Genomic DNA, 14943 nt, shown 5'->3' with positions numbered 1-14943 from the left:
AAATTATATAATTCTCATTGAGGGGGATTCTCAAAACAGGCAAATAGTAGCAGTTGAAGTAAAATAAAAAATAAACATACTTATAACAAAAAGAACAGTGTTTTTATTGACTTCAACATACATGATTCAGATTTCTTAAAGTGCTTGCTTAATATTTCAGATATTAAAGTATAAAAATAGTGTATTTCCTTCGAAAAATACACTATAAGCCACAGTTGAATTATTAATAGATGCTCGAACATAGGTGCACTGAGTATCCTGAGTTCTCCTTAGATTCTTTGATTTGTTAAAGAAGTCTTGATTTTTTTTAGGGAGACTGTTGTGTACCCGATTTGGTAACTCTGTTACGTCTTTGACACCTTGTGTTGTACTACTGAAAAGACATGCTTTTTCCTGAACTCGTGTGCTTTTCCTTTCCCAATATTTCCTCAGATATTCAGATACAACATTGGCAGGATGGAAAAATATTTTTCTAAGAAGTCTATGTATTTTAAAGTGTAGGATGAAGAATGTAAGAGGAAAAGTAGGTATAAGCTTTCGTAAGAGGTGAGCTTTATCACATTAAGATCGCGATTACATCACACCTATTTCACAGGTAGAGTTATATGGATCATTCTTTATCATGACACTGTCATAACTGCTTATTAGCCTGGGCTACAAAATTAAAGGATGAGATCTGTGCAAGATGATTTTCACTCAAATGGCACCAACAAAAAATCAAATGTTGCAAATGAAGCAGACAAAGTTGGTGAGTGTGTTGAAAATGCAATGTGACTTACAAAAATGGATCTTGGAGCTGTCCTTTTGATGCGCTTCTAGCCAGGAAATAAAACAAAATATTTTGTTGATAACCCAAAAATTGTATCTTAATACAGAATTGAAAGCTTAGAAACAGAAATAATCTACTAAATCTTATACATGTAACCGACAGGCATTATTTTACTGTTTTGATTGGATTGATAGCGTCAATCAACTCATTTGGAGAGGTGACAGGCAGTGAGCAAGTTTTGGATTTGCAGGTGTAAGCAGCCTGAGAATTTTCCACAGCTTTCATTTTCTTAATTGTTTCATTCTTCTTGTAGAGAACACTGTCTTCTGCACCGTTTGCTAGAATCAGCACGCGGTCTGGTACGTAAACACTGTGGACTGCCTTCAACAGAGCACTCGTTTCAGCATTCTCTGTCTTGCCTGTGACATAAATCTGTGGAAGTACGGGAACATGAGATTATTTTTGAGACAGATTCGTTTAAAATTGGACAGATTTAAAGGGCATCAGCCTTACCCTGTCTTATTTTCTCTTATAAGTAACCTCTTTAATAGAGAACTGAACTGCTTTACGCCTTTAAACTTTCTGCAAATTGCTCACAAAATTTCAGATTTCAGTTTTACTTGGTTTTCTGTTTCAAAAATAAAACATCAGAGAAAATTAGGCTACGTCTGATCCAGTAAAGCTGATTCCTCTTAAATGTGTCTAAATGGTGTCTAAAGCAAAATTAAGATTCAGTCAATATTGAAGGTTTGACATTTCTGACGTTTTTCCCATAAAAAATGGCAAAATACAATACATATTCGTACGAAAATACGAATTTATGTACTTCATAACGACTTTTTTGAAGGGGATTAAAAGTAGTACTTTCTTTCTAAACAACAAGAAAAAACTGGCCAGGACTTGAAAAAATGAATGCTGCACTGGTAAAACATTATAATGAGATACGACTTTAGCAAAATTATTAGAACAAAAATCGTTCAATTATTCACTCTTTTTAAAAAATTGTAAGTGTGGAGGGTCGAATAAATTTTTACACAAGTTAAATTTTAAAAAAATTGGAACATGAGGCTTCTCAATTTTATCTCAAGAAATGTTTGAGGACATCAATGAAAATCACAAGGCACATGGCCTCCTCATTTTTACTTTCAGAAGACTGAGGCAGGAGGCTCTTTTTTCCAAAGTTGCCAAAAATGATTAGATCTTACTTTCAGGACTTAAAATATCGAGGCACCATCCTGCCCCCGGAAGTGCTGTGAAAAACAAAACATTCAGCACAATCTTCTTGGGACTGGAATGTATGCACATGTAAATGACATCTAGCCACAAAACAAAATTGCTAAAAAATCTTCTGAACATCCCTCTTAAATGAGAAACTAATCCAAAAACTCATAAACTTACTAAAGTAGGAGAGCTATGGTACATGATGAGAGCACACAGTAATTGAGTGACAGATGTGGGCACTCTAGTCATCCTACTTGTGAATGCAGATAGAAGTTGCTTAGCTTTCTCATCTAATTCATCACTATCAAATATCGCCGACAGCCGGACCAAATTCTTAGCCGCTATGGAGTTGCCTGATGGTTCTGCTCCATCATAATCTAAAAACAAAAGTAAATTTTGATATTTTTTGCAAGGCTTTAAAAATTCCTTTACAGTACTACATAAATATTAATTAAACTAAGACACATTATTTTAAATTCATAAATAAAAGGAGACCTGAATGATCTGTTCCTCTTAAGAAGAGGAAAATTAGACAGAGGAAAAAAAGATATCTTCAATATATGAAAGACTGAAATATCACTCACCTCTTTTTAATCTCAACAAATTATTTTGAGCATCACCGACTGCAGTGTCAAAGTAACCAAATCCTTCTGTGTCCCAAAATAGATTGTTTTGAATGGTTTGTAATTCTAAAGCCCACTCGAGCCATTTTGGATCAAAACAAGTCTCATACAGGTCTATCAATCCTTGAATCAAGAATGCATAGTCATCCAGGAAACCAAACACTGGTTCAGGTCTGTAAGGAAAAATGGGCTGAAATTAGACTGTTAGTGGAAAAAATGTATAAGAGTTACTTTGCGGGGATTTGTTGAGAGACATTTAAAACATCTTACTTTCCTTCAACATACTGCCCAATAACAGATATAAAAGAAACCACTTTATGTGCAGTGTTATTCAGGCTTTCCCTTGAAATCGTTTTATAGTGGTCTGCTTATCCATCTTGAAATGCTTGTATGTACCTTTCTTTAATCCTTATATTTTTCTGAGGGGGTTACTGTTAACTCATACGGAGTTTTATTGAGCAGTAGTTACCAGTTAACTATTTGGAAATGAATTTAATAAATAACACAGTTTGTTCAAGAACTTTCTTTCCAAGCCCCGGTGTGAGCCGAAGTCTGTTCAACAACATACCTATTCCGCCTGGAAAACTTTTAATAAGTGGGAGATATAACCCAGCAAAAGTCGAAAAAACAAAATGAGCAGGAATTACATACTTAAATAAATAAATAAGGCCCAAAACGGGCCTGTTTTGTTTTGTGTATTCACAAGCTGTACCCCAATTTTTATGTGTTGTCATTATAAATGAATAAATATACAAACATAAACCTGTAAATAATGATAAAGCACAAAAACATAGCCCGAATTTATGAATAAATAAGGAGAGAATTAAAACATTGGTAAACAAGGCTAAAACATTAAAAACACTAGAAGGCAGGACGTTTCGAGCTGTTACCAGTTCATTCTCAGCTGCATTTTTATGTGTTTTTTTGCAGCTGAAAATGAACTGGTAACAGTTCGAAACGTCCTGCCTTTTAGTGTTTTTAATGTTTTAGCCTTGTTTACTCATGTTTTAATTCTCTTCTTCTTTATTAAAGCTGTAAACAAGAACATGAAAGGCACGCAAATTCATCATTTACTCATAATGATTGATGCTCATTGCATGGTCTTTGACCCAGGTCTGACATTAGCGGGGAACCATAATAAAATACCTCCTTCCAATTCAGCCATACCATTAAACAGTACTATTAATACAGTACTATTGAACATGTCACATGAAAAAAAAGCACCTCTGCCTGTGAATTGAATTACTTTATTCTGTTCATGATTACGTACAAAATAATGAGTGAATAAAATACAGAGCTTAACTTCTTTGTAACTTTATTTCAAAATTAAGATAAGATGTTAAAAAACTGAATTATTAAACTTTGCTCTTAAATTTGCTGAGCAGAAAGTTCCTAAAGGAGGAATTGTTGTTTCCCAAAAAGCTTTGGAAGGCATAAATTGACTGAATGTTGACTTACACTTGGGTGATACATCTGTTGCTGTCCGTGTAACAACATCGAAAGAGTTGCTTCTTTTCACTGCACCAGAGATGTTTCCTCACAAATTCTGCTGCTTGACAAGCACGATTTTTGTATTCTTCAGAATGAAGAGCTTGCGAAGCCTTGGCGCAGCCAGAAATCATTAAACCTGCATGAGAGAGATTTATAAGTACACGGTAAGTACATCAGAAAGAAAAGCCTTGCAATAAGAGCCACTTGAACAAAATCTAAAATAAAGTGCAGAAGGTCTCAATCTGCAAGTATAATTTTACAAGATTTCAGATAGAGATGACAGATTTTTAGGAACATGGAGGTTTTGAGAAAAATATAATTTTTGCACTATTCTTTCTTTCATGCATATAGTGAACGATTTAAACGAATTCCCATTATTCTGGACACTGTCAAGCAGTCCTAATACCACAGCAGTCGAGGTATAGAACGGCTTGAATGTGCGCCTGCAGGCTGATTATTGGATGTTTAAAGAAGCCCGATAAAACATTGAAATTCGATACTTTGCATGGATAAGAGAAGGCTATTTCTTGTCTGGCCGTGCAGTTTCAATATGTAATTTGGCTATTGGGATGAGAGATAGTACTCAAAAGGGAGAATAGCAATGATTAAACCAATAAAGTTGCCTGATAGAACTTTTGTATTCACAAAACCGTAACAATACTAAATAGAAATTGTGACTTTTGGGGCACCAAGGATTGGCTGGGCAAGTGGTAAAGCTTGAACTGAGTCGAGAATTGAAGTAAAATACAGTAGATCCGCCCCTGAGGCATTGAGGTCTGCTTTTGAAAACTATCATTCAATCCATCTTGGTGTTGATCATTAAACATAATTAAGAAAACGATACAGCAGACTGATAATGCAAAAGCTCAAGGATGGCTTCCTGGGTCCGGACTTTGTTGGCAGGTTAGCAATCCGTCATAAGTTGAAGCAAAAATGTTGACTCTGTTATTTTGCTGTTGATTGATGGTTTGCACCGTTCAAAAACTAAGAATGGCTCAAGTTTGCGGTAAAAAAAGCTCAACTTGCGAGCAGCTTGAGTTTATAATATAATTTTTCCGATTTATAGTCGAATTCAGAGGTCGCCTTTTGCAACAATTACGGTCAAATGGAGCTGACAAAATTTGAGCCTCAGTACTCCTCTACCGTTTAGAGTTCAAAAAAAGATGAAGAAATTAGATAAAGAATTCTTTGAATTGATTTGATTAACAAGTGGTTGCAGCACATGGGATACCTTATTGGCATCAATATTTTAATAAATTTTTCAAAGCTCTCTCACTCAGAACCCATTTCAGGAATGATTATTCTTTAATTTAGAGGGAAATGAGAAAAACCTCTATCGATGTATGTTCACAGCAATCGATGTTCAGATAACTGTTGCTGAGCACCAGCTAAAATAAAAGGAAATGTCTAAAGGTTGTTGTCTGGGGTAAAATCCTCAGTAAAATCTTGGTAAAATTCTGGCATTGGAAAAGTTTTTGTACGGTTTTCAAACTGGCCTCTACAAATTTACCTTCAGGGGACAAAATTACAAATTCCGCAGATTGACAGATGATTAAAATTTAACAGTTTTTCAATTTGAACTTCCAATTATGTGCACTCAAATAGTGTTAAATACTATTTTGACTATTCAGAGGGGAAAAAAATTTAGTCACCATTCCAAGAGGTGAGAATCTTATCATCCAAAGAGGGCTTTGGTCGCTTCAGTCGTTCCTCATATAATAACTTTTTTGATTCCTCAAGATCTGCCTTAAGTTCCTCCAGAGAAAGTTCAAACTTTGAGGCTGTCTGAGTATCACTCCCACTGACTATCAAGACATTCTGCCCAAACAGCTCATTATTAGTTTGCTGGAACAAAAATAATGTTCTTAGAGTTAAATAGAGTTACTAATTAACAAAAATAATATGATATTTTTATGTTCAGGGGTGTTTTCTAAGGTGTAATAATTTGAAGTATTTATTTAAAGTCGTTTTTATGTTAAAATTAGAATAGAAAATAATGAAAGGTTCTTTCTAACTGTAGTTTTTTTTGGCTTCAGCCTATTCTTCCCTTTAATATTTTTAAGGCTCCCTTCATCACAGCTGCACCTGCTGCAGACGCACCATCACAGCAATGCCCGGTTGGCCGCCCTTCCAAATTTTGGCATGATTCCCAGCTGAGGAAATAAACTTCTTGAGTGGTAGACTTATTAAATCATCTTCATATTTACAAAAGTAAAACTTTAGAGGTGCAGGTTTCTTTTGCAATGTGGAAGGCACAGAAGCCCATTTGCAAACGGGTCATTTTTGTAGCTGTATCTTCAATGACCAATAGACAAGGTCTAAACTAGAGAAAGGAATCACACATTCGCTCTTTAAAATGAATTAAATAAATTATTCATACAATGGGAAGTTTGAGTATAGTTTCCCGAGCGATATATTTTCAGGTATTTTTGACACAAATAAAATGAAAGTTAGATTGTACAAATTACATCATTTGTATTTTTGCAGTTGAACCCAACTGCAAACACTTATATCTTGTCTGAGATTGATTTTTAGACTTCTCTTTGTAAGATTCATTTCCTTCATGAAATATTGAAGAGAAAAAATGTTTTTCAAGCGCAGTTCTTTAAATCATACTTTGTACAGGGACCCATTGATCCTCAGGTTCATTGTTCCATGTAGCTGAATTTTTTGTGTGAAAAAATTACCTGACTTTCCGGAGAGTTTCCAGTAGGCTTCACAGTGAAGTAATCGATGAACACATCTTTCAACAATAAATCTGGTTTTGATAAACTAGGCTTAGATAGAAGTTTTTCAATGTCTTTGTAGGTCCAAACACAAAATGCACCTTCTTTTTTATCCGGAGCCCCGTGCACAGGATATGAGTCAGCATCTTCAGCACTATAGAAGCCGCCTTCCTGTAAAGAGATAGAAAAATAACTTCCAGAGCGATATTATACGGTCTCAAGAGCCGAATGAATCATTTTCACAAAAATACTCTTGTCCAAAAATGCTCAAATATTCTGGTATTTTCATTAAAATGTCTTTACAGTGTCAAAAAATAGTTCATGAGTGTGTGAGGGGAGGGGGTTGAAATCATGAGTTTTGACACAATTGAATACACCAGTAATATCGATGGCCACAGTGCAAAACTACGTACCTCCATTTGCGACGTTGCAGACTTCCTGTCATACTTAATTTTTCCTTTGGAGAGCCCGCCAGTGTACCAGCCAGTTGATTACTGTCGACCAGAAACTTCCTTGATTGGTCTCCTTTGTCAGCAGAATATTCTGTGTGAATTTCAAGCTGTAAAATTAGCTTGTTCCTCTATGAGAAAATAAAATAGGAGCAGAAATGTTGAAACACCGCAGTGGAGATACATTGTTTCACACTTTGGCCATCCATAAATTATTCATCTTTTTTTTAGCTACTTTTAAAGACTGTATGATGTATTACATGAGAGTGATATATCACTGAGTGATATGATGTATTACACTGAAAACATGCTTAGGGCAACTGAGATGGACTTTTGGCGGAGGTCTGCTGGCATCTCAAGAAGAGAGCGTATCCGCAATGTAAAAGTACGCGAGATCATGGGTGTGGAGAAGGACATCGTGCACGATATCAGGTCCAAGCAGTTGGTCTGGTATGGACATGTGCGAAGGATGGCAGATGACCGGTTGCCCAAGCAGGTCTTCGATTGGGTTCCTCCCGGAAGGCGACGGCGTGGACGTCCTGTGAAAGGTTGGCGACAAGGGGTGGAGGAGGAGATCAGAAGGTGCCAATTGCCTGTTGATCTCTGGGAGGATAGGGGGCAATGGCGATTGGGCGTCGCAGAGCGCGAGGCGGCGCTATAAAAGCGCCTTTATGTATGTATGATGTATTAGAAACTGAAACTAAATTGAGGCTGATCTTAAAATCAATAGGAATTGAATGTGGACAATCCTAGCGAACATTTGAAACTTACTTTGTGACTTAAATCTCGGTTCACATAATCCATTATATCATTAACAATAACTGCATATTGTTGATCCTTTGTAAGAAGAAAAGCGTTTGAGTAGGCAACAGCTAGTTGAGCTTGATCATACAACATTTTCTCAAAATGGGGAACATGCCACCTTTCATCTGTTGAATATCTGTGAAATCCCTGAAAAGAAGACAGAAATATTAGAAGTGACAAAAATATGAAACTAAAAACATGATTTTTCAACAAATTAGAGACAGTTACAAATTATAAAAATAAACTGATACATACTTAATATACAAATATTTATTATAAAACTTTGAGAGGAGCCTGGAAGCGCTAGGATTCATATGATTGTATAAGTAGTTTCAAAAACCTCTGATATGATCCATAGAAAATTCCAGCTGATACGATACAATCAATTTTCCAAAAAATACAATTTTCACTTAAATCCTTCAGCTCAGTTCTCATCGCTCATATCTTAGGCATCCCAGGTCTCAAAGTAGGATACGGTTACAGTGCAGTGCAGTACTTGCGATTTTTTTAAAAATTTGACACAACAGTAAACTTTGTCAGATAATTTTAAATCAGTTTAAGTGGCTGTTAGCTAATTTGAAGTTCAATAGACCAAGGGTTTACTTCAAATTAACAGCTTTTTCAAAAAGCGGGATTTCGAATTGTAAAGAACAGTTACAAAAAAATTTGAAATCACAAGATTTTCAAAGTATGCTTTGTTAGAGAAAAATGCGCTCTCCTCAAACATTTCTCGAAAATTTAGTGGATGGAACTGGACAGTCAATAAATAGTTTCAAAATTGTGAAAACCCAACTTTGCTGCAATTTTCAAAGCTCTTTCTTCAAGAAAAAATTTTTGCTACAGGGATATTTGATGTGCTACACCAGTTAGCGGTTTTTAGACCTTACTGTCATATTTGAGGGACTTGAAGGACAAGGCGCATAAGTGCTCTTTTTGAAAAAATCCAGTTATTAATGATTTCAATTGAAACTAGTCTGAATGCATAATCAGTGAAAAATTTGCTTCCAAATTCCAATGTTCAAACATAAAAAATTCAGTTTGAACTTTCTTTCTGCCTCAAGGAACTATGTAATTTCAAAACTTCAAACAAGTATTTCTTGAAATAGCAAAAATAGCACTTATGCGCCTTGTCCTCTAAGCCCCTCATTTCAACTTTGTGTCTTTCTCATACATTTGGATTTTTACAGAGCAAGATGGTTTTCGGTCTATAGAGTGTGAGGTCCAGAAACTTTGAACTTTGATCGCATTTTGATCCGGCTCCTTCAAATAAACTATAGAGCTGTGAAACAAACCGCTTAGCTACAAAAAATTTGTGTTAACATCAGGACACAGATACATTAATTTTTGCCTGAGTAGTGAGTTTTTTCACAGGGTTTGACCTTGCCTTTGGATTAACAGGTTTTTTAAATTAATGGATTTCAAGTAAGCGAGCAGCCACAGTGATATAGTTCTTTTTCGCCTAAATATGTGCGAGAGTTTCACAAAGTATTTTGTTAATTAGTCATTGATTAATTTGTAACCATATTTTACTGTTTTGGAGACGCGTTATTCAAGAGAAAAGAAAAACATGAATATACATAACTACCTTTCCAACATGGTCATGGATTCCACCTTTTGCCATCATTTGAAGAGTATGAAGGGCCATATCAAAAATTGGTGAGTTCTCTGGATTGTGGGCATAGTAGTGAAATGCAAAATCAAGGTTTGACACTTGTGGGAACTTGGGTGCATAACCAAAACCGCCGTAAGGTTGGTCAAAAGAATCTGCTAATTGAACGGCACAATGTTGCCAAACTTCTTCTCCTGGAACAGATCCCCCTGCAATCTCCCCCGATATCTTGACATCAAAAATAGTGGTTTTCTTCAAAATGTCTATGATTTTATCCCCTGTTCTTAAAAGATCTGCTTTACTTTCTCTCCACTGAAAGAAATACAAAATAAGCATTAGAAAATCATACTACAAACTAGACACTTAAAACAAAACAAATTATGTCGCTCTTTCAGAGGTAACAGGTTTCTGGAGGTCAAGTTGTTAAATACCGACAAGGCAATTTTCAGACGATTTAGAGAAAAATGCTTTTTTTTTTGGTAATGGATGTCAGGGTATTCAGAGCATTACTTATTCCATGCCAAAATAATTCTTTCACTGAATCGTTGTGGCAAACACATGAATTCTAGACGTTTGAATGCCAAATATCTGAATGATCACAAAATTTTGAGGTGCCTGACAACCCGACTTACATCTAGGTACCTCATTTTGACTTGCAGGTGGCAAAAAAATTGTAAGGTTGCAAAAAAAGAAAAAAAGATAAACCAACTTTATAATGCAGGCTCCATTTACTTGCCCCCATTTTCAACATTTGATAAAAAAAAATTAACAGATTAAAAAATTACCTCTTTCTCCAATCTTCGAAGAACATTCTTGAATCCTGGTCTTCGATAGCGATCCTCTGGCGGAAAGTAAGTGCCACCAGCAACCGGCTTCAAATCAGGCGTGAGGAACACTGACATAGGCCACCCACCATGACCGGAACTGACCTTAAAATAGTGAACAGAATTAGAGTATGTACTCTCCTGCAGCAGTCTCACTGCCTTCTTTCTCATAAAGTCAAAATCACAAAGTATTTAGTGCACACTTGTGAAAAGTCTTGAAATTTTGTCATCAGTTAATTTAACTTCAAGTTTAGTTACCTTGAAAATAGCATTCATTTAATTTAGGGAGGAGCAGTGGCTAAAAGTATTACTTCACACACTTTTTCTGGTTTTTTCCTCCTCCTCCGCACTCTTTCACGCCCTCAGATGCACCTGTAAAATGAACCCAGGCAGCCCTTACTTGCCCTTTCCTCCCTTTACCAATGACTAAGTCCAAACCTGAACCTCTCCTTGCAAATTACTTTATATTGGGTAAAAAGACGCCTCCCTTTTCATTTCTTTTTATGATATAGCCAGTAAATTGTTCGGATTAAATAATTTTGCAATTATTTCTCCTCCCTTGCGTACGAAACACTTATTGTGTTTAATGATTAAATTATACACCTACTTAAACTGTTTGCCAAATACATATTTAAAAGCAACGGCAAGTAGTAGAGATGCTATTGCTCTGAATGTGATCGGTCAAAATGTATTGGGTACCTACCTGAACAAATGCCATGTAAACACTATCCACATCTGGCCTTTCTTCGCGATCTACTTTGATATTGACAAAATGAGCATTCATGATTGCTGCTATCTCTTGATTTTCAAAAGATTCCCTCTCCATGACATGGCACCAATGACAAGTCGAATAACCGACAGATAAGAAGATCAGTTTGTCTTCATTCCGCGCTTTCTCAAATGCTTCCTGCCCCCATGGGTACCTAAAATAATTTATACATAACTTTTTTAATCCTTTATTTGTACAAAACATAAACTGCAATTGTTATGTAAGCATTAAAATCGGCCTTTATTAACGAAATTATGTAAAAATTTGCAATTTGATTGCATTATATTTTAATATTCAATATTTTTATTGCACATTGCTACTCAGGAGGTTGTCAAAAGCCGCAGAAGTCACCATTCATAGATAGATGCTAAGCTTTGAGCATTGGAGAGATATGTTTGAAACTTTGAACTGGACTGTAGCAGCTCTGCCCTTACACTCTCCAATGACACCACTATTGACATGAGGACCCTCCTTCTCATTATGCAACTAGGCTAACACTGCCATCTCTCATGATCATTTGGACAAGTTTGTTCTTCAAACGATCTTAGGGGATGTTGCTAAACCTTCTGAAGCAAAAATTTGCACCAGTGTCAAAAAATTAAAAATATTAGTGTCTGGTCTCTAATAGACCACTAAACAAGATACGAATTTCAGCATTCTGATAAATGTTTCGTAACTAAAATTTCACGTAGAACACGATGTGCACAATCAAAATTGCCGAAATGAACTCCTTACGAAGATATAAAATGATTCCTGATGTGTGAATTCAAACCACCCGCTCATGAAAACTCAATGCTCTACGTGGTTCACATCACGCGCTAAACGTTACCATGACAGTCTCTGCGATATAAAAATCTAACAACCTCAATCTTGACACTTTGGCTCAGCTACAGCAAATTGCTAATAGTTTGAACAACACATGGTGGGAAATGAACATTGCTCGATCGAGGAGCTTGCTGAAACCGCTGTAGTGCGCGATTAGACTCACGTAGAGCTTTGAGTTTCTTGTGACCGGGTAGTTCAAATTCCTCGTAACCAATGTGAAATAAAAAAGTTAATATCTTTGTTAGGAGTGGGTTTCAGTAAATTTCGTTGTGCGAATCGTGTTCGACGTAAAATTCTAGTTAAGAAACATACATCAGATTGCTTAAATTCTTACCTTGTCTAGTGGTCCATTGTAAGATAAAGTAAGCAAATTATTTTATAGAACCTCATCCATAATGGTAGAAAAGTTTTTAGAGATATTACTCTTAAAATTATAAAATTTATCTGACATTGTTTATGAATGCTAGGAAGGAGTTCCCTTTCCAATGACCAGTAATTTATGTGAAAGACTTTGGAAGGACCATGCTTTAAGAGAAAAATCCCTTTGAAACCATAAGTCCAAGAAGATTGCCTCTAAAACTCCAAGCTCTGTATTTCGTGTCCATTTAACTTCAAATAAAAATTCTTCTTCGCAATAAATTCACCAACCAGTCCACAGGATTCTCCGCGTGCTGCAATAAATATGGTGACTTTTCTTGAGCTAGCCGGTTTTTTTTCTTGACAGTAGTGGATGAAGCCATGATTTTGGGACCTTCTTGTGAGCTGAAATTTGAGAAAAGAAAAAAAAATAAAATCAGATGCTAAGTGCTCTTTTGGATGTCATATTCTATTGTCTTGTAAAGGACTTTGCATGGATTATAAAGAAATTTGGCGAATGCAAAATTTTAACGTACTTGTAAATTGAAATTCACTACTTTTTTGTATAATGTTCCTCATCACCTCCTGGGCGCGAAGAGCTTGTATTATCAATATTTCCTTCTGCTAACCAAGAAAAAAGCAGGGCTAAAAAGTGACTTCATGGGGGTTTAAACACTCAGTGCCTATCTAGTGAAAATGTTGTAAAAGCTTATTGTGACCAAGGAGAGCATTTTGAGTCCTTGCAGGCTGGGAAGACGATATAGACAAAAATAATTAAGTTGCTCCACATAATGGCAAAATCCGGGGTGCAGCACAGCGTCGACACGCACATAGCAACAATTCCTCATCTCCACCAGAAAAAATGAACTTTCCAGCCCCACTCACCTCCATATTGGCAGATAGAAAGTTTGATTAAAGTTCTTGGTGCTCAGGAGGTCGTAAGGAATATCGTATCAAATGATACTGAAAAACCGATACCAAATTTCTTGGTATTCCATATATAATATTTTCAAAAGATTTCTGATGCAATGAATTCTTAACACGTTGACTGCCATGCCCGTCATATCGACAGGCCTTGAAGGGGCCATGATGGTGGTTACAACTGGCTCGGCAGCTCGGCTGGCTGGTTGGCAGCTCGGCTGGCTGGTCGGTAGCTCGCGTTGCTGCGCTCCCTTTACGCCTGCTGCTGTCAGAACCGTGAATATGCTTATGGCTTGAGACTGGCCTGGCTTTAGCAAAGGAATGCACATCTGAAAGGTTTCCTTTGTTTTAAAGATACTTAAAACAGAGGCTGTGGCCCCGGGGGAAATAAGTACCTAAAACACCATGGCAGGCAACAAGTTAAGGATAAAGATATGACTTTTTGAAAACTAAAAACGAGAAATTGGATGACATAGCAATCTTCACTGTGATTATTCAATTTTTCAATTCTAGATGGTTTGAAGTAAAGGGTTATTAGCTCTCGCAAAAATCGTCTGGCATACACACGACACTCGGAAATGTCTTTCATTAATTTGTTTGTCTTTGACAATTCAAAACTAAGTCATGTTACCTTGATACTAAAAAATGGATTTTCCTTTCGGTGACGCACCGCCAGAAAGCACAATAATTACAACTATGAGAAAAAAATTTTCGACGAGAATTCTTTTCCTTCAACGAGAAATTGTTAATTTAGATGAGAGGCAATATGCCTTTAAAAAATATCCTTCTTTTTGGATAGTCTTATTCTTAAACATGCGGGCCACTTCATAGTGACAACATGATCAGGCTGGGAACCTCCGGCTACCAGTAGCAGTGATCAGCCTGGCCAGACAGTCAGTGCTCCGTTGTGGTGCTTTGCATGGTGCGCCGTCGAGGCACAAACCATTGGGGAAAAACTCAATGCCTTAATAACAGATAGCCATTAGCAGCTATTAATTATGGTCACCCTAGGTTTTCTTGACCCTCCCTCCCTCTTTTGAATATGAATGGAATTAGAGGGGTACATTTTAGGAATCCTCTTTGTGAGCAGAAAACCAAAGGGTGGGCGAAAGGGTACCTGAATTGGAACTGAAGATGCAGAATGAAACTAGCAATTAAGCTACGTACCAAAATGACTGACTCCTAAAGTTGCGATGAGCTGATGGTAAAAGCAAAAAGTTGATGCCACTGTTGTAGCTAGCTGAGTTGCATACTGAAAGAATTCTCACAACTGACTTCCATCCTCTGAAGTATTTTGATGTCATATGATTAACGTGGAATGACAGGAAAAAAGGAAGTCGAATCACGAATCTGATGAATCGTGATTCAATTTGATTTGTCCTCGCACATTAGCACATAAAAACTGACAGTGTAAGATAGATGTAATTGATAAAATAAGGCGGAGGAAAAATTTGATCACACTTTGTTTACTAATTACATACCAACCAACCTATGCAACCTAACCATGGATGAATATATACTAACCTAACCTAAAATTATCTTGGCTGCTGATAAG

At 36.4% G+C, this 14943-nt stretch overlaps 1 protein-coding gene across 1 annotated transcript; it reads right to left on the bottom strand.

Annotated features, from left to right (window-relative positions):
• Positions 1–80: 80 nt before the first annotated feature.
• LOC109042714 (spermatogenesis-associated protein 20) lies at positions 81–14859 on the bottom strand. The gene is made up of 12 exons (XM_019059611.2): positions 14556–14859; positions 12759–12872; positions 11220–11439; positions 10478–10621; positions 9669–10004; positions 8051–8230; positions 6792–7001; positions 5757–5949; positions 4072–4240; positions 2575–2786; positions 2168–2367; positions 81–1201 (listed from the first exon to the last, which is right to left on the bottom strand). The coding sequence occupies exons 1-12, from the start codon at positions 14690–14692 to the stop codon at positions 935–937; spliced, it is 2382 nt and encodes a 793-aa protein (XP_018915156.2). The 5' UTR covers positions 14693–14859; the 3' UTR covers positions 81–934.
• Positions 14860–14943: the final 84 nt, after the last annotated feature.

The sequence above is a fragment of the Bemisia tabaci genome, chromosome 2 (assembly GCF_918797505.1).
Source record: "Bemisia tabaci chromosome 2, PGI_BMITA_v3".
Classification (NCBI taxonomy): domain Eukaryota; kingdom Metazoa; phylum Arthropoda; class Insecta; order Hemiptera; family Aleyrodidae; genus Bemisia; species Bemisia tabaci.
The sequence above is the reverse complement of the archived record's forward strand: the minus strand, read 5'-3'. Positions and strand labels throughout refer to the sequence as shown.